Below are 26,787 nucleotides of genomic sequence, written 5' to 3' on the forward strand. Positions count from 1 at the left end.
TCTGACCCAACATGGCCGTTCTTCTGCATGTAGGTGTATTAAAATGCATATCTTTTACCTGTGCCCAGTTTACCAAACAATCTAAATTGCTCTGTATTACTTACGGATCTCTCTTCTTCATTATTTCCCACTGCCCCAATTTGTGTGTCATCTGCAAACTTTACCAGTGATGATTTTATGTTTTCTTCTCGGTGATAAAAATATTTAAAATAGAGTCGCCTAGATCACTGTGGGACCTCACTAGGAGCACACCTGCTTGATGATGATTTCCCCGTTACCGTTATATTTTGAGACCTCTCCGTTAGCTGGCTTTTAATCCATTTCCCGAGTGCCACGTTCATTGTATATCATTCTAGTTTTTAAATCAGAATGTTGTGCGGTACCAAGTCAAACGCCTTACAGAAGTCTAAGTGTATAACGTCAACACTGTTACCTTTATCAACCAAACTTGTAATATAATCAAATACAGATATCAAGTTAGTTTGATAGGATCTATTTTCCATAAACCCATGTTGATTGACATTCATTATATTACTCTCCTTTAATTTTCTATTGAGTCCCATATCAGCCACTCCATTATTTTGCCTGGGATTGATGTCCGGCTGATAGACCTAGAATTATCAGGGTCATCCTGTTTACCCTGTTAAAATATTGGCACCACATTAGCTTTTGAAAGTTCCCCACTGTTCCAACACGTGTTGAAAATGAACATGAATGGTCCAGTGATCTCCTCAGCCAGCTCTTTGAAAACTCTTGGATGTAAATTATCCTGACCTTCTGATTTAAAAGAGTCTGACTTCAGTAGCTGCTGTGTAACAGCCTCCTGACCTACCGGTGGAATGGAAAGAGTTATCTTCATCAGATAATGAGATCACATCATCTCTTTTTTCCCAAATGCAGAACAGAAATATTTTTAACACTTCTGCCTTTTCTGCATTATTATGGATAATTCTTCTTTTTTCATGTGTTTTTTTTGTTCCTAATAAACTTTAAAAACTCCTTCTTGTTGTTCTTAACTCTGCTGACCATAGATTTCTCTATGCCTCCCTTATCAATTTTCTATACTTCCTAGCTTCTGATTGATATTGATTGTTGTCAACTTCCCCTTTCTTCCATTTGTTATATATTATTGTCACCTCAAAGGGCTTCATGAAGATAGGAATGGTAGCATTAACCCCATTTTACAGTTGGGAAAACTGAGGCACGGAGAAGGGAAGTAGTTTGCCCACCGACTAGGGCACTGAATCCAAGATTCCTGATGTACCTTGCTTATATAGGCCTTCCCTTAGGAAAACACTGTGCTTTTACAGCTGGTCAAACTGTCCATTGCAGAGATTAGTCACTGAGTACTGAGCCCTAAACTGTTTGGGGAATAATTCCTGCAAACACCCCTGTTCTCCCTAAAGACTCGCTGAACTGTTCGGACCAACAGTCTTCAGCCAGGGTGACGCTTACCAAATGTCTGCTCCGAGCTTTCGCTGTTTCTTACTTGCAGTGTGTGGAGGCCCAGCTGGGTCACATGGTGTGGTTCTGTTCCCTGATTGGACGGCCAAGCCATTTTTCGTAAAGAGGAGAATAACGAGTACCAAACACTGCCCCTTGCTGAGCCAGGTAACCACTGATGCTCAAAGTCACGATGATGAGTCTTGACCCTCTGAATACTTGGGAATAGTGAATAATACGATGCACTTGAACCATAATGGCCCATATCGTGTGCTTTCATCCACAAGCAGGTTCTCAGACCAGCCTGTTTACTCTGTGGCCATCCTGGGCACACAGCAAGCTGGCAGCCGGACAGAGCATAGGACCCAGAAGTGCTGAAGAGCCAGTGCAGAGAAAACGGGATGTATTGCGCTTTGCGTGGCCCGAGGGCATGAGCTGCAGACTTCATGCTTTAGAAGTCAGTGTGTGTAATGAGCCTGGTAGCGGAGATCCTCACAAGGAGGAAGGATGCTAGTTTGGGACTCAGGATGCCTGGGTTTAATTCCCTGCTGTGCTATAAACTCCCTATGTGACCTTAGGCCAGTTGTTTCTCTCAGTAGCCCCGTGCATTAAAGATTGTGAGCGGCTCAGATAATGGGGGCCACACTAGTACCTTGGATAGGTGGGGGGGGGGGTCAGCTCTCATGCTTCAGGGTGGAAATGGAGGGATTTCCTTTTTTGATGCACAGCAGCTGTCTTGTGTAGGGGCCAGGGTATGGGTGGTCAGGCCTAATGGTCAGAACCGGGGTCGGCAGCAAAGCCGGAGTCAGAGCAGGAAACAGAATCAGGATCATGCCAAAGGGTGAGCCGGAAACAGTGTCAAGAGTCACGCCAAGGGTCAGGACTGGAGTGAGAGTCAGACAACTGGGCCAAGGGCCAAGCTGGAGTCAGATCCAGGCCAGCAGCAGGTCAGGAATTCACTCAGTTGCTCGGACAACCTCCTTTACCTGCTTCTGGGTTAAATAGTGCAGCCGGGCCAATCAGTGGGACCAGACGTCTGCTCCAATCAGGCGCTTCGTGGGTGGAGCCTCTAGTGGGCCAGAGTTCTGCTGGTCCTCTCCCCTGCTGGTTCGAGAGAACTGTTGGGTTGTGGTCACGGTCTGGGCACCGCTTGGGGAACCAGTGGGGTGGTTCTCATAGAAGGTCTTTACGAGGTCAGGGGTGGGGCCATTCTCTGCCGGCTCCCAGGAGCACTCGTCAGGACCGTCACCTTCCCAATCGATGAGATGCCAGAGCCTACCATGTCTCATTCTGGAGTTGAGGATCTCATGGACAGTATACTCATCATGATCTTGAACATGTACCATCATGGGAGGATTGGGAATGGACCCTGTGTGGGGGGCTTGGAGTGATCTGTGAACAACCAGGTAGGTGGAGTTCAAAGGTGACCTGGTTGATTTGGTGGCAAACTCAGTAGGGGCCGAGGAACTGGCAGTCCAGCGTATGAGATGGCTTTTTCCATATGTAGATGTTTTATCGAGAGCCGTATTATCTGGCCTACTGAAAGGGCGGGCCCCTCATGTTGACTGAGATCCACATACTGTTTGTAGCTCCTCTTGGCATCCTTTGGGTGAATCTTTGTGTCATCTTGGGTTTGATGGAGTTGTGCCCAGTCCAGGGCTGCTGGATTGGGGGAAACTGCAGGTAGAAACAAGGGTGGAATCCACAGTTTGAAAAGAAGAGTCTTTGCCCCACAGAGGTGTGTTCTGCGTTACTGTACATGAACCCTGCATGAGATAACACTGCGGACCTGTCGTTCTGGTGGTAGCTTATGTAGCATCGAAACTGCGTCAGAATCTGGTTGGTTCTCTCCACTTGCCGTTTGTTTGCTGGTGTGTAGTGGGGTTGTCTCTTCGGTGAGCAGGCTTAGTGGTCAGGACCTGCTGATCCAGTCTCTCCTTTAGTTCACTATGTCCAGCACTACCTAAATGGGGTTCCACTGGGTCGGCTTCCTTGTTGGTAACCCCCTAAGCCTGCCCGTCCCAGGGCTCGGCTTAGGAGAATTTGGAGTGGGTAGGGGGACCTGGGCCTCTTGCTCCATTGGGTCTTGGCCCAGGGGCCCTGAAAATGTGACAACACGGGATGGCCAATGCTCAGCCCACCTCCTGCTCACCTTCCCCTACCCCACCTGATGGCTCAGTTTGAGGCGTGGCTGCTGTTTAATAATAGTCCTTTGCTCCAAACCTCGGGGTTGACCCAGGTGACCCTCTGGTGCCCCTGCCTATCCTGGGGTGATGTCTCAGAGGAGGAGGAGCATACTCAGCAGTGCCTGAGGGGCAGCGCTTTCCTGGTCCAGCACGGCTGCTGCCTATCCCCTGCCTTAGCCTTAGTGTGGGGTCTGCAAGCCCCATCCCAGGGTGGTGGGTGGAAGAGAGACGAGAGGGAGTGCCCGACATTGGGAAGGCTTCACGCCAGAAGCTAGAGATGAATTACGCTCTGCGGTCAGAGATGATGGAGACCAGGAGGCCTCCAGGAGTCCAAGGAAGCAGCCAACTTGATTCACCCAGAGCCAGGTGGCCCCCTGAGAGGAGGATAGCCAGTTCAGGGGATGGAATGTGCCGTTTTTGTGAGGTGGTCCCCATCACCGGCACAACGGTGGTGATCCCAGCGGGTTCGGATAATTCTAGTACAAAATCTAGGGTAAAGACTAACCAGGGCCCAGATGGAGTCTTGAGGGGTTGCAGGAGCCCGAGGGATTTTATGGGGTGGCACCTTGGGGCTGGCAAATACATTGCAAGAGCCGACATAGGCCTGCACCGTGGCTCGTGTGCAAGGCAGCCAGTAGAGAGGAGAGACTAGGTGCTGAGTCTTGACCTGGCCAAAATATCCCATCTGGGGAGAGTCATGACAGAGTTGTAGAGTTGTATTTCTCGGCATTCTGGGGGGACGTATATACACTCTTTTCCAGTAGGTTATCCGCCTCAGACGCCGTGGGGTTCCCTTCCCCATCTATGGACTCCTGTTCATTGGGAGGGACCCTATGGGCTGAGGCATTACAGTGAGCAGGTCTTGGAATTATGAGGCTTGAGGACGCAGAAGGTTTCAGGGTTCAAATGGTCTAGGTCAGCGTAATGTTCCCCTTTCTGGGACAGTGTGTCAGTTGGAATGCCTCCACCTGGCTGCTTTTGGGATTAGCTGGTTCCAGGATCCTCGCCCTGTAGTCTCCCTCTTTCTCCAGAACTCGGGGTGCTCCCTCTTCATGACTCAACCCTCCGGCCAGGTCACTATAGTCCTTCCTTTCCGGTGTATGAACATCTCTTCGGACAACCATCCTAGGCAGTCTGCGCTCTACTGCCATTCCCCCCGGGGCGGGTAGGGGAACCCGGGCCCACCCACTACTCCGGGTCCCAGTCCAGTCCGCTTTTCCTCAGACCCTATTGCTCTTTCCCTGGACTCCTTCCTACTTCTCAGCCCTGCTTCCCTGGGTGTACCAGCCCAAACTCCTTTCTCCCAGGGAGCAACTGCAGACTACTGCCTCCCCACTGCCCCCTTTCTGCTGCCAACTTCCTGTCTTCATAACCCTGGCCCACCTCCCCTAGCTGGACTTCATCAGCAGGTCGGCCTTAGCACTACCTGGCTTTCCTCCAGGTGCAGTTTATAGGTTAATTGTCCTAATTTACACCTCCGGCCTTGAGTGGGGTGGGCCCCATCACAGTCGGCCTGGCTGTTTTTGGCTCTTGGGTGATAGAAGATTGTGAAATTGACGTGTGAAAAGAACAGGACCCACTGACGTTGTTTCTGGTTAAGGGCCTTGGCCCTACACAAATATTCTAAGTTTTTATGGTCTGTATACACCTGGCTGGGGTCCCAGGCCCCTTCACACACACATCTCCCCTGGGGAGAGGATGGAGAACAAACACGTGACAGATATGGGGTCACAAAACTTAATGCCTAACTAGAAGGCGATGAGTGCCGAATAAGAACGTATACGGACTAGAGCAGGGGCGAGGCAGGGGAGACGGTATCCCTCCAGGAGGGTAGATCTGAGCCTGGAGAACACCTCTCTGAAGAACTGGAATGGCAGAATGGCCTAGTTGGGTTTGTTTAAGGGATGATTTCGCACAGACAACACTACTGATGATTGAGGTTTTGGGTGGGCATTATTCACGGTATTTCTATCACACAGCATGTACAGGCCCCAACGGAGATCAGGGCTCCATTGTGCCAGGGGCCTAGTGAAAGGCAATCCCTTTACCCAAGAGCGGACGATCTAAATAGACAGGAGTAAAGGACCTGGGGATTACAGTGGACGAGAAGCTGGATATGAGTCAGCAGTGTGCCCTTGTGGCCAAGAAGGCCAACAGCATATTGGGCTGCATTAGTAGGAGCATTGCCAGCAGATCAAGGGAAGTGATTATTCCCCTCTATTCGGCACTGGTGAGGCCAGACCTGGAGTATTGCGTCCAGTTTTGGTCCCCCCACTACAGCAGGTATGTGGACAAATTGGAAAGAGTCCAGCAGAGGGCAACGAAAATGATCAGGGGGCTGGGGCACATGACTTATGAGGAGAGGCTGAGGGAACTGGGATTGTTTAGTCTGCAGAAGAGTGAGGGGGGATTTGATAGCTGCTTTCAACTACCTGAAGGGGGGGTCCAAAGAGGATGGAGCTCGGCTATTCTCAGTGGTGGCAGATGACAGAACAAGGAGCAATGGTCTCAAGTTGCAGTGGGAGAGGTCTAGGTTGGATATCAGGAAAAACTATTTCACTAGGAGGGTGGTGAAGCACTGGAATGGGTTACCTAGGGAGGTGATGGAATCTCCTTCCTTAGAGGTTTTTAAGGCCCAGTTTGGCAAAGCCCTGGCTGGGATGATTTAGTTGAGGATTGGTCCTGCTTTGAGCAGGGGGTTGGACTAGATGACCTCCTGAGGTCCCTTCCAACCCTGATATTCTATGATTCTAGGAGAGACAAGGGTCGAAGGGGAAGCCACTTGCTGGACGTCACCCAGCCGGTTGGAGCTGGGCCTAGACCCGAGGTCTCCTGAGTGCCAGGCCAGCACCCTGCCTGCAGAACCTGCTGTAGAGCAGTAATATGAATGGATGGTAGACGGTGTCATGGCGACAGCCTGGGAGTGCAACCGGGTGCCACACGGGGCAGGCACCACACAAGGCACAACCAGGGCAGGCTTCTCACACACACGACTCTGCCCAGGGGTCTCAGCTCTGACTCAGGGGGACCTTCTCTAAGGTCTCGTTCACTCTTTCGGGCCCACCCAGTTTTTGGCATCCCTGCTGAGGCTGCCAGCGGGGGGTTGGAGGAGTCAGTGGTGCTGGGGGGTTCTTGGGCCGGCCTGCTGGCAAAGGAGGCCTTGAGGTGCATCTCACAGCCAGCCAATGAGGGACAGCTGTTGGGAAGGGCGAACTGGGCCAGCTAGGAACGGGGGATTCAAACTCCGTCCAGGCCAGGCACCCCTCCCTGCAGGAAACGTCCATGGATACCGGGGGCCTGGTGATCCCAGCACTTGCAATGCCACGAGAACCCCACATCCAGCATCTCTGGTGTTAGCATAAAGCAGAGACGGGTCCGCCCTCGCCCCACGTGTCCTGGCCGCCCCTGCTGCAGAAGGAGACGGGGAGGGATGGGCAGAGAGGCGAGGTCCTACCTCGTTGTGAGGGAGTCCGGCAGCAGAGAAGATGGGGATCTTCTGCCCCCTGGCGATGCTGTTCATGACATCGATGGGCGAGATGCCAGTCTGGATCATCTCCTCAGGGTATATGCGACCATGAGGGTTGATAGGCTGACCTGAAACAAGAGGGCAGGAAGGGGTTATTGCAGGGGACGCTCATGGACCTGATTTGTTATTGTAGGGTCACTTAAAAGACCTGGATGGTTTTGTGGGGATAGGGAAATGAACTGTTAGATATGAAAAATACAAAAACTTCACATAGAGGGGGGAAATAGTCCAAAGAGAGAGAGAGAGAGAGAGAAAGGCCCAGAAAGATGAGTGTCGTTCTGGGCCTGCTGTCCTGGGCAATGGCCCAGTAAAATCTATAGGGCAGGTAACTGAACACTCCCATCAGGTGTGCAGGAATCCAGGTCCCTGCGGGGCAGTGTGTGTGTTATTACACAGGCATCACTTCGACGCCCGTGTGTGAAAATGTGCCCCCTGGAGGTTGACATTGCCCCCCCCCCCCCCCCCCAGATACATCCATGCAAATGTAACCACGGCAGGCAGAACATAGTTTCAGATCTCCCCAGTGGCTGGACCATAGAGAGGTTTATGAGTCTGCTACCGCCTCTGAACTAACAGACTGGGCCCTTTAGATCAAGCAGTAGAGGCTTGTGCTTTTAGACACAGGTTCAGTCCCCAGAGATGACCCACACAGTGGTGTCATTTCAACGGGGGGCCCATCGGGGGCTGTTCCACTGTGGGTTGTGCTAATGAAGTCAGTGGGAGATGCAAGCACATAGCTGGGGGCAGTAAAGAGCTGGCTGTTGTTAGAGGGACATTGGAACGGTAAAAATACATTGGCCAAGTCGTGTAGACCTCACTCAGCTTCACAGAGGGAGGTTTTGCCTGAATAAAAGCTACATAAGGGCTTCTGGATCTAACACCACCTTAGATTACTACCGCTGAAAGTAATTGAGAAACCTAACATCGTGTTCTATTGAAATGTGCCAGTGGTCGCTATCAGGTGAGCCTATGCCTTGGTCTACACCAGGATATTAGGTCGGTATAACTACACTTAGAGGTGTGAAAAATCCACACCCTAGAGCGATGCAGTTATACCGACCTGATCCCTGTTGTAGACAGTTTTAGGTTGACGGGAGAATTCTCCTGTGGATTTAGCTACCGTCTCTCAGGGAGGTGCAGCACCTACGCCAGTGGGAGACCCTCGCCCATTGGCATAGGTAGTGGCTCCCCTGAAGGGCTTCAACAGTGCAGCTGCAGTATTTCAGTGTGGACAAGCCCTTAGATCCAAAGACAATCCCATACCTTGTTAAAGCCAATGGTGCCAGGCTCTCCATCTGACTCACCAGACGGAACAATCAAGCCCCTTTATGTAGTAAAAACAGCTGCAACCGTGCGAGGCAACAGGCCGCCTGGCAACACAGAGCTAAGCCAGTTAGATTCAAAGAGGTTTCACTGATTGCAAAGGCAGAGGCTGGATATTCATAGAATCGTAGGGCTGGAAGGAACCTCGAGAGGTCTTCTAGTCCAGTCCCCTGCACTCATGGCAGAACTAAGGATTATCTAGAGTCAGACCATCCCTGACAGGTGTTTGTCTAACTTGCTCTTTAAAACCTCCAGTGACTGAGATTCCACTATTGGCTATTGATTGTGGATGTTGGAGGCAGAAGGAGGAGTTGTGAGTGTGATGCAGAGAGGAAACAGAGGGACAAAGCTTCTTGGGCACAGAGCTGGCTGGAGGGGCAGATGGGGATTTTTGAGCAGGGAACCTGTTCCTGTTTGTTCCCACTGTGCTCTGGGAAGCAGGACTCTGCGTACGGTTCTTGTAAACAAACAACCCTGTCACCGAAGAATATACCCGAGCCCAAGCTTCAATTTCTCATCCTCACCGAAACAGCCCAGCAAGACCCCGGATGTTGGCTAACCCCTGGGACCAAAGAGGCAACACTATTCTTTGGAGCCTCATCTAACTCACACTGGCCAGGAAGATCTCCCCACTGACTTCAGTTCCCCTCTTACCCTTCACTTGGCTTGGGCAATTAACACAGCTTGGTCCATTTCATTGGTCCTGGTCAGTCCCTAGTCAATTTCACCTGCAAAGTCTCATGCACAAGCCCAGTGCTGCAATGTTTGTATCACAAACACCAAAGAACAATGGTTATTTGTTCACAGAAATAACTGTTCACGTTGGAATTTATTACCTATTAATAAAAACAATCTTGGTAACTTGGTCAAATTCAAGCCCAGCAGCCTCTTGCTAATGGGATCTGAAACTTTTAGTGCTGGCTTACCTGGTTCAGGGACTAGGGCCTGGCCCTTGGTAGCCAGGACACCTGGGTTCTTTGGATCTGCCACTGACTTGCTCTGTGATCTTGGTCGAGTCATGGCCTGTCTCAGTCTCAGTTTCCCCACCTGTAAAATTGGGATCTGCCTGCCCCCCTTTACAAAGGACAAACATAAGAACGGCCAGACTGGGTCAGACCAATGGTCCATCTAGTATCCTGTCTTCTGACAGTGGCCAATGCCAGGTGCTTCAGAAGTAGGGTTACCAGATAGCAACTGTGAAAAAACGGGACGGGGGTGGGGGGTAATAGGCGCCTATATACGAAAAAGTTCCAAAAAACGGGACTGTCCCTTTAAAAACGTGACGGCTGGTCACCCTATTCAGAAGGAATGCACAAAACAGGGCAATTATTGAGTGATCCATCCCCTGTCATCCAGTCCCAACTTCTGGCAGTCAGAGGTTTAGAGACACCAGAGCATGGGGTTGCCTCCCTGCCCATCTTGTCTAATAGCCATTGATGGACCTGTTCTCCTTGGCCTCTCTGCTATGACTGACAGCTAGAGGCCACTCAGTGTCATCCCAACACACAGGAAGACACGGTCCCTGCCCCTTAGATCATGCGCTCAACATCTCTTGCCAACTTCATTTCTTGCAACGGGCTTACCGTTAATATCGAGAAAATCCTCGGCCATAACAGCTGGGCCTTTGTCGATGGGTTTTGCAGAACCGTTAAAAACCCGACCTGCAAAGGGAAATAAACGCTACTTAACATTTGGCCTTGAGAATAACAGTCATCACTGACAGCGTTTGCCGACCACACAAAGATTGGGGGAGTGGTAAATAACGCAGAGGACAGGTCAGTAATACAGAGAGAGCCGGACTGCTTGGTAAACTTGGTGCAAGCAAACAACATGTGTTGGGGACACCCCCTCATCCCTCCTGGGCTTTGCACCCTTCATCGAGAACCGCGCCGGTTCCAGCGCTTGTTTTCTAGGCTCAGAAAAGCTGCAGACCCAGCTAGTCCACTTAACGCGGCTCCCGTCCCCAGAGGGGACTTGCCCCAGGTCGCACCAGAAGACCATAGCAGAGTAAGGAATCAAAGCGAGGTTTTCAGAGTCCCTAGCCAACATCCTAACCACTGAGCCATCCTCCCTCTCCCGCAGAGCCTGGGCTCTCCCCAGGGCTGGTTGAAAATGGAAGCCATTTTGCATGCAACACCTGCCCATCCAACGGACAGCGGTCAGCTGGTTGCTCAATGCCTATTGAAATCAATGGGGGTCTTTCCTCCTACTTCGAAGGGCCCTAATGAGCCAGGTGCTTTGTTTTACTGGATGTTTCCTTCAGCAGCTCACCCCTCCTCCCGCCTCTGCTTTTGCTTCGGTGATAAATTAAACAGCTGTGTGTCTAAGACAAATAGAGGCGCAGTGAATACCAAGGTTACTGACCTTTCATGGTCAGTGGCTCCCTCTTCCCAGCGCCATCTCGGTATTGATCTTTATCTGCTGTGACAAGGACAATGCTTTCCCCGGTCCTCTTAAAGGGCCGGAAGAGAGTCCTATAGGGTAATCGCTGGCGTATGGGGAGAAAGGGCTGAAGCGGGGGAGCACTAACGCTGCGCTATCGATCCCCCAGTGCGGCAATGGCTGATAGCAGATCTATAATGGGGCTTCGGCGTGGGAGCGCCGGCGGAGCGTGCTCAGGAGAAAGAGGCGCAGAGCGCAAATGTTCACTCCATCCCTGAGGAGAACACCTGGGTTTTAACCCCTGCGCGCTGAGGCCCGTTCGGGGCTTGGCTGGAGCGACTCGTTCACTGGTCTAGAACTTAACGAGGGTCATGGAAGCCCAGGGGAAGGATGGGGAGGGTCACCCAACCTGACCCCTGGCTGGACTCCTCCCTTCACACCAACATGTAACCCCCAGCAAGACGGTTCTCCCTTCTCTAATCCAGGTCTCCCTTCCCTTCCTTGAATCTCTTCCGTCAAGCTGCTCCCACCACCGTCTTCCCCGTCTGGGAGGCTGCCCTGCAGGGCTGGCTTCCCGTGAAGACGCAGGCTAAGCTTTTCCTGCCTTAGCCACAGCTCCTTGGGTAGCTGTCTCTGCGGAGTGTGCACCATGTCGTTTCCTTTGCGGTGTGAATCCAAGGGGACAGTCCAGGCCGTGGCCACGTCTCAGTCTACACAGAGCCCTTTCTTGCCTAGATTCCACAGTCTACACAGATCCCCCTGCCTTTGTATCACTTCTCTGGCCCTTCTTTGGGCGGTCTCTCATTCTCCTCTCTCCTTCCTGGACTCTCAGGACGAGCGAGGCGCTGACCTTGGCCCGGACTCCGCTGAGGCTGTACTGCTCCGGCAGCGCAAAGCCACTGGAAACTTGGATCATCCAGTTCCCTGAGGACTTCTCCCCGTATGGGAATCTCTGGGTGGCCAGCGGCCAGGGCAGTGGCTGCTACACTGTTTCCCCTCCTGTGTTGCCCCCGCAGAACATGGGGGAGTGGCTCGGACAAAGGGAGCTTCGGAGCAGCACTGTAACAACCTTGGATTTACGTACGATTCCCCTGATCAGTACGTCCCAGCAGAGCAGATTAGGGCTGAACCGGGTCCGTGCAGACCGCCTGGAGAGGTACGCTGCCTGGACAGACTTCACACTCTTTGCAGCACTCGCAGGGACACCATCAGGATAAAAATAGTGACCTACATTTTCAAAAGGGGCTTAGGGTTTTGGGTGTCCAGCTCCATGCGCCTCAAAGAGGCCTGATTAGCAGAAAGGGCCACGCGCCCATCCTCTGGAAATCAGGTCCCTTTAAGGTGTCTGTAGAGGAGCGGACTCACCCCTGCGGCACCTCCTGCTGGTCGTCTCAGGGAATTAGCTCTTACAGCCTTGGAGCGCCCTCTGCAGGCCAGGGATCCACCTGTCCTCTGGCCCCCCGTGTTCCTCCCTGGACCCCGGTGCCCTTTTACCTGGGGTGCTGCCCCTTGGCAGTAACCCCACAGTCTTAGGGTCTCCCCTCCCTGGGGAATCCCCACCCACTATCCCTACCTCACTTCAGAATAAGGCCACTGCCAGTCGCCAACTAGCCCCCGTTCCCTGGGGCAGACTGCAGTATAGGCCACTCATCACAGGCAAGGTTGGGTTTGGATCCACTGCCTTGGCCTACCCCTGGGCTGCCCTCTGCACCCCCCAGTACCCCTTGGCCTCCCACTAGGCCACAGCCTGGGGCTATCCAGGCTGGAGCTCCCCAGCCTGTCCCCAGCCCTGCTCCACTCAGGTACTCTGTCTCCCTGCAGCCAGGCCCTTCTCCCTCTGAATACAGAGAGAGACTGTGTGGCCTCTGGCTCCCAGCCTTTTTATACAGGCCAGCTGGGGCCTGATTGGGGCGTGGCCCAGCTGCGGCCGCTTCCCTACTCAGCCCAGCTTTTAATGCTTTCAAGCCCTGCCAGGCAGGAGCGGGTGTCCACCCCGCTACACAGTCTCAACCTGGGCACCCAAAAATTGAAGTCGCTTTTGAAAATGGAGGCCAAAACCCAGTTGTAAAAGGCCCTTTCCTGGGTTACTACTAACAACCCGAGTTATGAACACGGAGAGATGTCTGGACAAATCACATTCACCTTTCAGCACGGAGGCTGCTTAGCTGTGTTTTATCCTTCACTCCCGGTGAGCAACAAAACCCCGACCAGTCGCTTTCACTTCCTGATTTTCAGGTCTTAGCCCAAGGCTGTTGCAGGGGGAGGTTTGCATTTTTTAAACGAAACCCTCTCTCATTGAAAACGGTCTAGATAATCCTTAGTCCTGCCATGAGGGCAGGGGACTGGACTAGACGACCTCTCGAGGTCCCTTCCAGTCCTGCGATTCTAGGATTCTCTGAAAACCCTTGTAGCTCAGGTGATACGGCTGGTGTTTATAGAACAGAATTAATGCAACTGTTTCAAGTGAAAGAAACACCTGGCCAGTCATCATTAGCAATACTGCAGTGAACACTGAGAGGCACTAAATGGAGCTCAGGGGCCCACAGTGCTAGGCACTGTACATACAGAGGCGGATTAAGATGTATTGGGGCCCTGGGCACAAACAACATTCGGGCCAACCACACTCCCCTCGCCACGGAGCTCTGTCCCCTGCTCCTTCTTTTCCTAGGGTTGCCAACTTTCTAATGGCACAAAACCGAATACCCCTGCCCCGCCCCTGGTACCGCCCCTTCACGGAGGCCCCCCCCCCTTATCTGAGTCCTTGCCCCTGTGTGCTCCATCTCCCCTCCCTTTGTCGCTTGCTCTCCCCCACCCTCACTCACTTTCACTGGGCTGGGGCAGGAGATTGGGATGTGTGAAGGGGTGAGGGATCTGGCTGGGGGTGCGAGCTCTGGGGTGGGTCTGGGGGAGAGGGCTCTGGGCTGGGGGTGTGGACTTTGGGTGGGGCCAGAAATGAGGGGTTCAGGGTGTGGGAGAGGGCTCCAGGCTGGGGCAGAGGGTTGGGGTGCGGGGCAGGGTGAGGGGGTGAGGGCTCTGGGGTGGGGCAGGGGATGAGGGTTTGGGGGGAGGGGTCTCAGCAGCACTTACCGCTGCTCCCGGGAAGTGGCTGCCAGGTCTCTGCAGCCCCTGGACACATGGCCGGCCAGGGAGGCTCCACGTGCTGCCCTTGCGCCGACAGGCACCGCCCCCGCAGCTCCCATTGGTCATGGTTCCCAGCCAATGGGAGCTGCGGAGCCGGCCCTCAGGGCGGGGGCAGCACACGGAACCTCCCTGGCCGCCCACGCACCTAGGGGCCACAAGTACCTGGCGGCCACTTCCAGGAGCCGTGTGGAGCTAGGGCAGGCCGACCAGAGCCACCCGGGTCCCTTTTTGACCAGGCGTTCTGGTCGAAAACCAGATGCCTGGCAACCCTCCGTCTTCCCCCTGAGGCCCTACCCCCTGGCCAGGCTGGAAGCTGGAGCTGGGCTGTGATAAGCACCGCCCAGGGAGCCTGGGTTACTGTGGGAAGCCCCGGACCCTCCATCTGCTGTGGGCGGCGTGCCCCAGGGGGCAGGGGCTGCTCTTGGTCACCTTGCTCGAGGGCCTCGAGGGGAAAAGAAGGAGCAGGGGGCGGGGCCACTGTTCTAGCACCAGTGGCCCCACCCCTTCTATGCAGGTTCCAACACTCCTGTGAAGAACCCCAAATTGACCGGGGCCCCAGGCACAGGCCCCATGTGTTAATCCGCCCCGTGTCCATACCATAAGGGCTGGAACTAGGGGGGATGCCACACCCCTGGTCTCCATTATATACCACGTTTACAGTTTGGTTCAGTGGCTCTCAGCACCCCCATTATACAAATTGTTCCATACACGTGCTATGAGACAGTCTCTGCTCTGAAGAGTTGACATCTCGACAAGAAAAGAGAGGATTGTTATACCCACTTTACAGATGGGGAGCTGAGGCATAAATTTTTTTTACCAGAGGTCACCCAGAGAGTCTGTGACAAACTGGGAACTCGAATTCACAGCTCCTGAGTCCCAGCCCAGTGCATTAACACAAGCCCAAAGGGGGCCTGGACTAGCTCTAGGTACAGTCATGAAATCTGCATAATAACCCCAAGGCCCAGAATGCCCATCTGCAATTGCATCGATTCTAAGGCCCGAAGGTATCTCTGTTTTAGTCTGACCTCTTGCACAGCACAGGCCAGAGAGCTAATTCCTGTCTGAACCAGAGCAGAGCATTTAGAAAAAACCTCCAACCCAGATTTAAAAATTGACAGTGATGGAGAATTCACCACGACCCTTGGGAAGTTAAGCCAGCAGTTAATTAACCTCAATGTTAAATCTCTGCGCCTTATTTCCAGTCTGAATTTCTCTAGCTTCAACTTCCAGCCACTGGATCGTGTCAGACCTTTCTCTGCTAGACTGAAGAACCCATTTGTGAATTCTGTTCCCCCTGTGGGTACTCATGTGATCGAGTCACCCCTTCACCGTCTCTTTGTTAAACTAAACAAATCGAGCTCCTTGAGTCTATCGCTATAAAGCAGGTGTTCTAGTCCTTTAATCATTCTCATGGCTCTTCTCTGAGCCCTCCCCAATATATCAACATTGTTCTTGAATTGTGGACTCAGGAGTCCAGCAGCGGTCGCACCAGTGCCAAATACAGAGGTCAAATCACCTCCCCACTCCTACTCAATAATCCTGTTTATGCAGCCAAGGTTTGCATTAGCTCTTTTGGCCACAAGGTTGCACTGGGTACTCATTTTCATTAGCCAGCATGATCCCCAAGTCTATTTCCGAGTCACTGCTGGCCGGGATAGATTCCCCCAGCCTGGAAGCACGGCCCACCAAGTGCTAGAAAACGAACGGAAGGGAATACACCTGCCTAAGGAGTTGGAGTGACTTCATAGCTCCCGCCCCCCATCTCTATATTCTATGGGTCGGGTGAAAACAGCCTTTCCTCGTGGCACTGTGGGAGTTTAGTTCCCAGCCGGAACCCCTAAGAGCAGAATAATCAGGCAAAAAACAAAATCAAATTGTGGGGGAGATCAAAGTGATGTTTGGACCCTTGCAAACAGCCCAGGTTGGGTTTGGGGCCAGTTCTCATTGTGTCTCAATGTGCTCTGCGGACCTTGCCTTGCCTGGCTTTCTATGGGGCAGCCCCAGTGTGGATGGCTCTGGCCTGTGTCATGCCAGTTGGGCCAGTGGGCTGCTAAAGGTATCCCCAAGACGCCGGTGTCGGCTGGTGGCCTAGCCATGAACAGGCCCAGCAGGCCTCAGTGCACCTCCAGGGGAAGGCTTTGCCCATCAGGCTAGGAAGGCGCTGGTCTGGGGTGGCCACCGCACACTGGGCTTGGATGACTTTGGCATCAGCTCTTGATTCTGCGAGTCCCTAAGTGGTGTGCAACAGGGGCCAGGTGTGGGCATAAGTTCGCTTAAGCAGCTGCCTGGAGCAGTAGGAAGCCTCCTGCGCTCCTGTTCCCGTCTTCACAAGGGACAAGTCGGGGTGGAGAATGGGGGTGTCAGATCCCCATCATGCTACGGGGACACCTAGCTGCACATTCCAGTGTCACAGCAAGGCAGGGTCAGGTTCCCCCACCTACCCAGCACCCTCTGTGCACCAGAGCTCTGCACCTGGGCTGGGCACGATTAACTCTTTAGCGACTCACTCTTTTCCCCTTCTTCTCACCTCACGAAAACCAAACCAAACTAGAGCCCAAACTCCCAGCTAGTATGAAACCGGGACTTCCCCTCTGTGTCTCTGGGTAGCAGACACATCCTGGAACGTGGCACGTATCCCAGCGCAGCCCCAGTGGGCAGGGAGAGAGGAGACAGACGGTCTCCTAAAGTTTTCCAGCGAGATGAGAACAGATCCCTTAAGAAACCATCCACTGTCCAGTGATCACGTTACCCCAAGTTCCCGCACTGACACTGCCCCCTGCGCGATGCATTGCCCTTTACCATTGCCCTTTGCAGACAGGTTGGTGGCCAGTTCTCCTCTTGCAAGTCGACAGGAGAGTAAGATTGCATGAGACACTCTAGCAAATACTTTACTGATGTCCAGACAATGACACATCACATCTACTGAGTTCCCGTCCCCCACTGATTTTGTCCCTGGGATTGGGTCGGCCCAGATCTGTTCTTTACAACTCCCCAATGCTGTTTCACTGCTCGTGCCTCCATCGTTAGCCTCCAGGCGGTTACGGAATTGTTTTCCCCTTCACGTTGATTTTATTCCGTGACTCTCTTGTGGTAGCCAGTTTCATGCCAGTGAAAGGTGCTGCACTGGCAGAAGTTCTCTGGTTAGCCACAGACTGCATACAGCAACGTAAGCGTCCCCCACACGGACTCCGTCCCACCCTAAAAAAGTCCCCCTCCACACTGGAGCTGGAGGTATAAATTGCAGCTCGGGCAGACGTACCTGCCCGCGCTCTGATCGAGCCGGTGTGCTAAAAACAGCAGCGAGGCCTCCCCAGCACAGGCAGCGGCTCAGGGACACCCCCTCCGAGCTCCTAAGAACGCATTCAGGCAGCTAGCCCGAGGCCCTGCCCGTGCCTCTGTGGCCACACTTCTAAGTTAGTAAGCTAGCTCAAACTGGGAATCACCTCTCCCAGCTGCAGCGTAGATGTCTCCAAAGAGGCCTGTGGCCTAGGGGATAGAGAACTGCAGTGGGAGTCAGGTAACCTTGGGCAAATTCCCCTTCCTGTACCTCTGTTTCCCTCCCTTTATTTCTATTACGAGCTCTTTGGGGCAGAAGCTGTCTCTTACTAGGTTTATATACAGCGCCTTGCACTACGGGGCCCTGGTCTCACCTAGGTTCACTGCTACTGGTTCATTCACAGGAAAGGAGTTCAGGTTCTACATTTACTGCATCCTCGGTCACTCCTCTGAGACAAAGGGGCTGGTTATTTCCAACAAGGACGGTGCTAGTTTATATTTTTTTAAGATGCAGCCGCCTGTCATCCAGTAGGTACTAGACTGACTCATTTGATATAAGAGACAGGCCAATCATCAGATGGGAGCCACCTTTAACTCACCTCCAACCCTAGACCAGGTTTGAACTGGTGACCTGGAAACAAGAGATCCTGTAGCCAATCCACTAAACCCTCCTGCCCTTTGCAGTCATTAAACAATGTTACTGCCTTGTCTTCCCGCTTGGCCATTATTATTATTGCTGATTTCAATCCCTCCCTTCGCCTATTAGCGGGGCTGAGTTCTCTCTAGCGTTCCGGGTGCCTCCAGCCCGGATCCATTCGCTCGAGACCGGCCGGAAGCAAAGCCCGAGTTCCAGCGCTGGGGAGTATCAGATTGCACGCTGCAGCTGGGCTGAACCAAACCCCAGGATCCAAACATCCCCAGACTTTGGTGGTTTAGAATCTGAATTTGAATAGGGATTTCTTAGCTGACCCCTCTCTCTCTAATGCACCAGACACCCCCTGAACGCGGGATCAGATCCCAGATCCCAGCCCGTCACCTTGGGCCCAGGTCTGCCATCAGCAGAAGCCTGTTGGCAGTATTAATTCATCCTTGGGTTTTGTGGCCTTGTGTTTTCCCCTTCCAGCCTTTATAGACGGTGTAACCTTCCCCACGTCTCCTCCCCTCTCCCTTCTCTGGTTCCATTACTGCTTCTTTTGCCCTCTGCTTGTGGGGCCGGGCCGGTATGGAGACACACTGGCTGCTTCTGGAGCCTTTCGCTTTTCAGACTCACTGAGGAGTTCTATCAAAAGTCACCCAGCAGCTTTTCAGCAGAGGCCAGGAGGCATTTCCAACAGGCCAGTGGAACTGGCCCAGCCTTTCAAGCCATTTCCCAAAGCGCCTGCAGCTAGGGTAACCAGAGAGCAAGTGTGAAAAATCAGGACACTTTTTTTCGGGATGGGAGCATAGTTGCATATACAAGACAAAGCCCCTAATATTGGGATGGTCCCGAAGATATCGGGATGTCTGGTCACCCTACCTGCAGCCCCTATCTCAGGGCAGGTGAAACAATGGTAAATATTGAGCAAAGGAAAGTGAATCTCTATGCAGACAAATCACAAGTTGCAAATGTAAAATCAGCACCAGGCTACAGGCTCTGGCAGCCACTTGTTGCTGGCGCAGTAACTTGTTGCTGTTTATTTTTTCAAGTGAGATCCATGTATTGAGATAAATTCGTTCTCAGCTGCTCTTATGGACCTACCTAGCATGTCCTCGGAAACAGGTGTCCGGAGGATGTCCCCAGTAAACTCGCAGGATGTCTTCTTGGCATCGATCCCAGATGTTCCTTCAAACACCTGCACAGACCCGGGGACAGGAACCGAATTAGTGGCAATTAGTGGGGATTAACGGCAAATGGCTGGAGAGGGCCAGGCGGGTTCAAATGAACCGAGGGGAAGGGAATCTAGAAGATAATGTTATGTGATCTGCACTGTTTAAAAAGATGCACCAGACACAGAGAGAGAGAGAGAGAGAGAGGGAGACTAGGAAGGAAGGAAGGAAAGAAGCTTTGGTATTAAGAAAACTCCTCTTTTAGGACCTGATCGAATGCCTGTCAACGGGAGTTTTTCCATTGACTTCAATGGGCTTTGGCTCAAACACGTCTTACGGTGTAAAACCTCCGGGCTGCTGGGCCACCCAGGGAGATTTCTGTCCCTTTTCTGTCCCTTCACGGACCTGGCTGGCCTGGCGAACAGGGATGACTGTAATGCTGGTACGTAATCAGTACTACAGTCGATTGTAAGTAGTGGCTGGATCTGGGCCTGGTGATCTTGGTCAGCACTGGGGATTGAAGTGGGGCCCTCCAGAGCTAAATACACAAACCTCTATGACATGAGCGAAAGAACCCGTCTCTCCAGCTGCAATCCTGGAACAGATTCATCTCCTCTGTGGATCCGGTGCAGAGGTGGACAGGTCGCACACACTGACCCGTGGGTCACTGTTCCAGAAGGAGCCCGATCCGTAGCTACTGGTGTAGCTGATACCAGTGGAGCTGGTCTGATTTACACCAGCTCCCGACCTGCCCCCTAAATGTAACTATGTAGGCTCAACAGCAGGTCACCTATACATCCCTGCTCAGCAGCCCTGCCTTCACAAAGGGACAGGGTAGCGCTGTGCTTGTTCGCCTCTGGGCACAGAGCTCTGTGCTAGCCCCAAAGCACACGGTGGTCCTTCGCTTCCTAGCTGCTGCTAGAATTCTTATATCTCCCAAGCTAAGCAGCGTACGACCAGGTCAGCACTTGGATGAGAGACCTTGAGGCAAAAGTCCAGGTGCTGCAGGAAGTGGAGTTTGTGTCTCAATAGGTGGCGCGCTTGAGCCAAGGCAGAACTGGAGCATGGCGCCACTTTCAGAGTTGACTTCGCGGGGAGGGGGAAGAGAGCTCAGGCCCTTGCAAGCTATGAAAGTCCTCAGCCAGGGATCTGTTGGTTGTATGTGTGTGTGTGCGAGTGTGAACTACAGCTCCCTAACCTGAGCTGTGTCTTCAGTACAACGCAAACCGAACCCCTAGCAATCAGACAGGAAGCCAGCCCCTGTCGTGGTTTGAGACACAGGCAATGGAAGCAGGCATCAGAATATCCTGCTCCTCTCTGCATTTAAATGCTCAGTGCCCCAGTCACCAGTGGGGTTTGAATCCTCAGCGCTCGCTGCAGTACAGACCTCTGCCATGTGAGCAAATGAAGAAACATCAGCTGAGTAGTCGACCAGCCGCTATGGGAGAAAATGGCACATGTGTTGCTCGCATGTAACAAGCTGTATTTCCGGTGTCTCAAGAGTTATCATCGGAGCAGCTATCCTGCATATATGACACACAAGCCCAGATGCTGCAACGAACTCGGCATGGGTAGAGGGATTCACTTGGGCAGAGCCAACTTCAGGATCAGGGCCATATTTATAGATCACGCACCTCTATTATATAAACATTACACACCAGTATTTACCTGCAATTTCTTTAGCTATCTAAGAGATCACTGCAATTTTCCATTCCAACTCCTGCCATAGGAGACATAACTCTTTTAAAATTGCTTTGAAACCTAGATTTGCTCAAAGAAGGCAGCTCTGGAGATCCCTGCAACTCCAAAATGAGTCAGGGAGAGGCCAGAATAAAGAAAGCATAAAACAGTCTCATTAATGCACTGGAGGTAACAGTCGGGCGGTTTAAGGGCTGTGTTTTCTCCCAGCCCGCTAACGAGATCCTACCAGAGCAGCGTGCTCTAGCAGAAAAGGGAATCCAAAGGCACTTTGATTGGTATAATATTTGCCACCATTTGTATTAATTAACCTCCCGACCGCTGCTTTAATTAGAGCCGTGTGGCCCCTTGGAAAGGACCGGACTGTGAAAGAATGTGGCACATTCAAGCAGGCTCATTCATAGAGCTGCAGCTGCGGCAGCAGGGAAGAAAGGAAAAGGCTGCCCGACCCCGGTGCATGTGTGTGGGTCAGGCCCTTCCTAAGCCGCTTCTGCAAAAGACGCAGGTTTTTGGAGGCTGACTCCCTAATAGGATTAGAAGGGCACTGCAAAGGTCTCTGCGCATTGGAGGAGTGAAGTTTCGCAGCTCGCCGGCAGAGGTCCCAGCCAGGTTAATGATTAGAGAGGGACAAACCAGGAGGGAAGGTGGGCTGATTGGAAGGGACAGGGAGTTAGATTACAAAAGGTCAGGACGCTTTTAGAGAAAACGGTGACTTCTATTTTGGACGGACCCTGGTGCCCCCATGGAGACCCACAGAATCCACCCGCATGGAGGGTGCAGGATCAGGGCCACGATAAGGATCTCACAGGGAGAGACCTTTTGTGCCAGTTGTGAGGGTGAGGGGTGAACTGGTGATTGTCAATGCGGAGTTTGCTGACTGGGCGGAGGGGTAGGGGGCATGGGACCTGAGAATGGCATTTCCGGGGACCTCCAGCAGGGGTCACTGGAGAGACAAAAGCGCCAGCAGGGCCAGGCCAAAGGCACATTTTAGGGGGAAATGACGTGAGGCAAAGGGAACTGGGGAACAAACTGGCTGTGCCCATGTAATTAAAGGCTGTAGCCTTGTGCATGCACACAACGGGGCCAAATTCAGGTTGAAAGAGGCAACTCTAATTCTGGCATTTCCCAACTTTTGAGTGCTTGACTTCGCCACCTTAACGGTGTGTTTTAACATCGTTTTTGGTGTGTATTTCCTAGGTTTTTGAAAAAAACAAACTGACAAAACAGGAGTGCCAACTTGTGGAACTAGGCGGGTACCCACATGGATCACCGGAAGGGTGCGAACTGTTAGTTCCCTAGTGCAGACCTCTGCCCCGGAGCAACTGACAGCACTAGTAGGTTGTCATCCCCAACATGAACCAGCCAGTAGATGGGGATGAGACACACACTTTGCCAGTGGGTTTCACTGCTATGGGCTGGCAGCCGAGGGATACTCAGAGTCAGGAATCCTGGGTTCTAGTCGAGGGTCCGAGGGGAGTATCTACTCTAGTGGTTACACAGCCCCTGCGCCCGCCTGGCCTGACTCCTGTAGCCCTGACCCTTCCAGGCCACTGTCCCAGTTCCACCCCCGTCTCAAGTCCTCATTCCTGTCCCAATATCCCCCAGCTCCCTGGCCCCCTTGGCTCCACGTCCCCACCCTCACTGGTTCCATGGCCCAGCAGCCAACCCCAGCTCTTTGTCCCAATCAGCCCAGTCCCTCACCCCCTTGGCTTCTTGTCCCAGTTCCCTCAAACTCTCGGCTTCCCTTCTGCATGCTGCCCACCTGGATCTTTGTCCCAGTCTCACCCACCACCTGTCTGGCTCCTTGTCCAACCTGCCCTCCCTCCACTGCCCCCAGACTCCTCTCCTCGCCAAGCAGACTGAGTCATCTTCTCCTTGCTGCTTGGGGGCCAGCCGGGGGGTGGCCGTTGGGAGCACAGGAGACAGTCTCCTGCTCTCGGGTTTTGTGCCTGGCCCCTCAGCAGATGGGAAGCGCAATGCCAGAGCAGGTGTTGGCCCCAGCAGCCAAATGCCAAGTCCCTGCTCCAGAGCATGCTGGGGCTACAGCTTCCCAACAAAATGCTGAAGAGTTTTATTAACATGGGCAAAAACAACCGATTTTTCCCTAGTCTTGTTCTGAGAAAAGGCGGAACCATTTTTGTTGGGGGAGGGGGGACTTCAGCCCGAGGCAGACGCACAGCAGGGAAAATACCAGCCCCAATGGTTACAGTTTGGCAAAGTTATAAGCCGCTGACAACGAGGTGTTCTAACAGGAAGTGTTAACTAGATGCTTTCCTACTGCACTACATACAGTCCTAGAGCCCTGCCTGTCCCTTAGTGCCGGCCTGCTTGTAGGCCGAGAGACAGTTGCAAAGGTAGTTTTGTGAGTGTGTTGTGGCTCCCTCATCCAAGGAGCTGGAATCAGACCCCCCCACACCCAACAGCCAAAGACACATCGATTCCAAGGGCAGACAGGAGCCCTGCGATCATCTAGTCTGACCCCCTGCATAGCCCAGGCCGGAGAAGTGCCCCAAAATAATCCCTAGAGCTGAGTTTAGAAAAACAGCCCATCTTGATTTGACAATTGCCAGTGATGGAGAACCCACCACAACTTGTGGGTAGGTTATTCCAATGGTTAATTACCCTCCCTGTTACAAATTTACCCCTTATCTCCAGTCTGAATTTGTCGAGCGTCAACTTCCGGCCACTGGATCATGTTATTCCTGCCTCTGCTGGCCCGAAGAGCCCGTAACTGAATATTTGTGATCAAGTCTCCCTTTAACCTTCTCTTTGCTAAGCTAAATAGATGGAACTCTTTGAGTCTCTCGCTATCAGGCAGGTTTTCTAACCCTCTGATCATTCTCGTGGCTCTTCTCTGAACCCTCTGCAATTTATCAATATTCTTCTTGAATTGTGGGCACCAGAACCGGATGCAGGATTCCAGCAGTGGTCGCACCCGTACCAAATACAGAGGAAAAACAACCTCTCTGGTCCTACTTGAGATTCCCCTGTTTATGCATCCGAGGATCGCATTAGCCCTTTGGCCACAGAGTCACCCTGGGAGCTCATGTTCAACTGATTATCCGTCAAATCTTTTTCAAAGTCGCTGCTTCCCAGGATAGAGTCCCCCGTCCTGTATGTATGACCGTGATCTTTATTCCCAGATGTAGACATGTACATTTAGCCGTATTAAAATGAACCAGGTCACTGCCAAACTTGGCGAGATTCAAGTGAGCTAGAGGGACACAATGGCTCAGTAGTGGGAATGAGGACTAGCAAGTGCTGCTGCTAGGATTTGAACTGAGGGCCCAGCACGCTACAGCCAAGCCCTCTGCCACTAGAACGAAGCAGCAATTCAGCTAGCTGCTCACAGGAGTAGGCTGTTCTCTTCTGGAGAACAGGGAACAGCTGGAGGGTAGGGACAGGATACAGAGGGACAAATTAGAGGATTGGGACAAAAGGTTCAACAAGGACAAGTGCAGAGTCCTGCACTTAGGACGGAAGAATCCCATGCACTGCTACAGACTAGGGACCGAGTGGCTAGGCAGCAGTTCTGCAGAAAAGGACCTAGGGGTTACAATGGATGAGAAGCTGGATATGAGTCAACAGGTTGCCCTTGTTGCCAAGAAGGCTAACGGCATTCTGGGCTGTATAAGTAGGGGCATTGCCAGCAGATCGAGGGACATGATCGTTCCCCTTTATTCGACATTGGTGAGGCCTCATCTGGAGTACTGTGTCCAGTTTTGGGCCCCACACTACAAAAAGGATGTGGAAAAATTGGAAAGAGTCCAGCGGAGGGCAACAAAAATGATTAGGGGTCTGGAGCACATGACTTATGAGGAGAGGCTGAGGGAACTGGGATTGTTTAGTCTCCAGAAGAGAAGAATGAGGGGGGATTTGATAGCAGCCTTCAACTACCTGAAGGGGGGTTCCAAAGAGGATGGAGCTCGGCTGTTCTCAGTGGTGGCAGATGACAGAACAAGGAGCAATGGTCTCAAGTTGCAGTGGGGAGGTTTAGGTTGGATATTAGGAAAAACTTTTTCACTAGGAGGGTGGTGAAGCCCTGGAATGGGTTACCTAGGGAGGTGATGGAATCTCCTTCCTTAGAGGTTTTTAAGGTCAGGCTTGACAAAGCCCTGGCTGGGATGATTTAGGTGGGAATTGGTCCTGCTTTGACCAGGGGCTTCGACTAGATGACCTCCTGAGATCTCTTCCAACCCTGATATTCTATGATTCTGGGTGGACCAGCCACCAAGACACACACTTTGCAAGCACGTTATACAGTTGGCAAGGTCTCCTCCAGGGCCAGCAGTCAGCGGGAGGAAGAAAATTCAGTGGACGGAGGCAGAAAAGGGAACAGAAAATCACCTCTCTTCTCCCGCGTGGGGGTTCAACCCACTCTTGTGCCACCGTGGGTACAGTGCCTGAGTCCCCCAAAGACACTTGCAATCCAATCTCTGCAGCAGCTGCTCTTACGGCCCTGCCCCTGAGGGGGTGTGTGAGAGGAAAGGAGAACTGAGGGTAGGTCTACACGTCAATGGAAAACCCAGGGCTGGCTGACTCGGGCTTGTGGGGCTGTTTCATTGCAGTAAAGATGTCTGGGATCAGTCTGGAGCCCAGGCTCTAGGACCCTGCAAGGTGGGATGGTCTCAGAGCTCCGGCTCCAGCCTGAGCCCAGATGTCTACACTGCAATGAAACAGCCCCGCATTCCGAGCACCGGGAGCCCGAGTCAGCTGGCACGGGCCAGCCGAGGTGTCTAGTGGCTGTGTAGACACATCGTGACCAGGTAAGGCCCCTGCACGCTCACAAGCTCATTGGAGCAGGGGTGGTTTTTCACTATGGGTTTGTGCAGCGCCCAGCACAATGGGGCCCTGATCTAGGTTATGGCCTAGAGGTGCTACCATAATACAGATACACTGATCTCCTTCCCAGTTTCCTGAGCCATCCAGTCACTCTGACAATGTGCTTTGCAAAGAGTGAAGCTCATAAGGAACCAAACTGGAAAAGGGAAGCTATAGAGAAAGCAATACAGGTGCTCAGCAGCAGAATGGGCCGGGTGAGTTGCAGTTGTGGTGTGTTGAAAACTGTGTTAAAATGACAAGCTGTCCCAGTGAGTCTCAGAGATTTTCATGATCTGTTTGCAAGGGGGCGCTGCAGGGAGGCACGCAAGCTGAGTCTTCAACAAAGAGCCAGCTTAGAGCAAGGTGGGTGAATCCTGCTTTAGGGAGCAGCCTGCTTTGTCTCTATCTGGTTTTGGCTCTTGTGTGTTAAGATTCTGGGTTTGAAGAACCAAAGTTGTGTTACATCGCAAGCTTCCAGCAAGAGGATTTCCTGGTTTTAGCTAACCTCTGTGTGTGTGTGTGTGCCATGAACATAGCGACAAGGAACCAGCTGCATGTTGTGCACTCACCTGCACGATAGCTTTAGAGCCCACCACTTCCAGGACCTGCCCGCTCCTGTTGGTGCCATTGGGGAGGGTGAAGTTGACAATCTCGGCGTACTGGGCGAACTGTGCAGAGAGAAGCAAGGCCGGGGTTAATGTCCGGGCTGCCGCTGCTCTGTGGGAAGCAATCCTGCCCTGGCTGAATTTCACAACACAACCAGACTCCAGCCAGCTCCCCACATTGGTACAACCATTGTGCAACGCCCGGCTCCCTCCCTCGCTCAGTGGGAGTGCCAATGGGAGAGCCTGGGCCTGGGTGTAACCTCTTGGGCTGGCACCCCCCGGCCCCTGCTTCCAGCTGAACGATCAGAAATATTTCTGTGTGTTCCTTTGGCAACAGGAGCACTGCCCGGGTGCTCGCTGCCTCGGAGCGGACCACTCTGTGCCTACCTCCCATTCCTCGTCCCACACTTTCGTGGGGCTCCTCGGCTTCCCCCCACCCCTTCGTGCTCATTTCTTCCTGCTCTCTTCCCCTGCCCCCTGACCAAACCTCCTGCACACTCTGTCCTTTGCATCCTTCCCCTGCACCCCTGCCATGCAGCCCCTATGCCTGGAGCTCCCTCCTGCCCCACCTGGACAAAGG

The 26,787-nt window shown here is 52.8% G+C and overlaps 1 protein-coding gene across 1 annotated transcript in view; it reads right to left on the bottom strand.

Moving 5' to 3' along the window:
• The window catches only part of ATP6V1B1 (ATPase H+ transporting V1 subunit B1), a 38,794-nt gene extending 12,514 nt beyond the window's left edge, over positions 1–26,280 (bottom strand). Inside the window, exons 1-3 of the mRNA XM_034772588.1 lie at positions 26,172–26,280; positions 10,062–10,139; positions 7,084–7,223 (exon numbers count right to left, since the gene is read on the bottom strand). Of these exons, the coding sequence (XP_034628479.1) occupies positions 7,084–7,223; positions 10,062–10,089 (168 nt within the window). The 5' untranslated portion in view covers positions 10,090–10,139; positions 26,172–26,280. The remainder of the gene's footprint in view (positions 1–7,083; positions 7,224–10,061; positions 10,140–26,171) is intronic.
• Positions 26,281–26,787: the final 507 nt, after the last annotated feature.

The sequence above is a fragment of the Trachemys scripta genome, chromosome 5, assembly GCF_013100865.1.
Source record: "Trachemys scripta elegans isolate TJP31775 chromosome 5, CAS_Tse_1.0, whole genome shotgun sequence".
In the NCBI taxonomy this organism is placed as follows: domain Eukaryota; kingdom Metazoa; phylum Chordata; order Testudines; family Emydidae; genus Trachemys; species Trachemys scripta.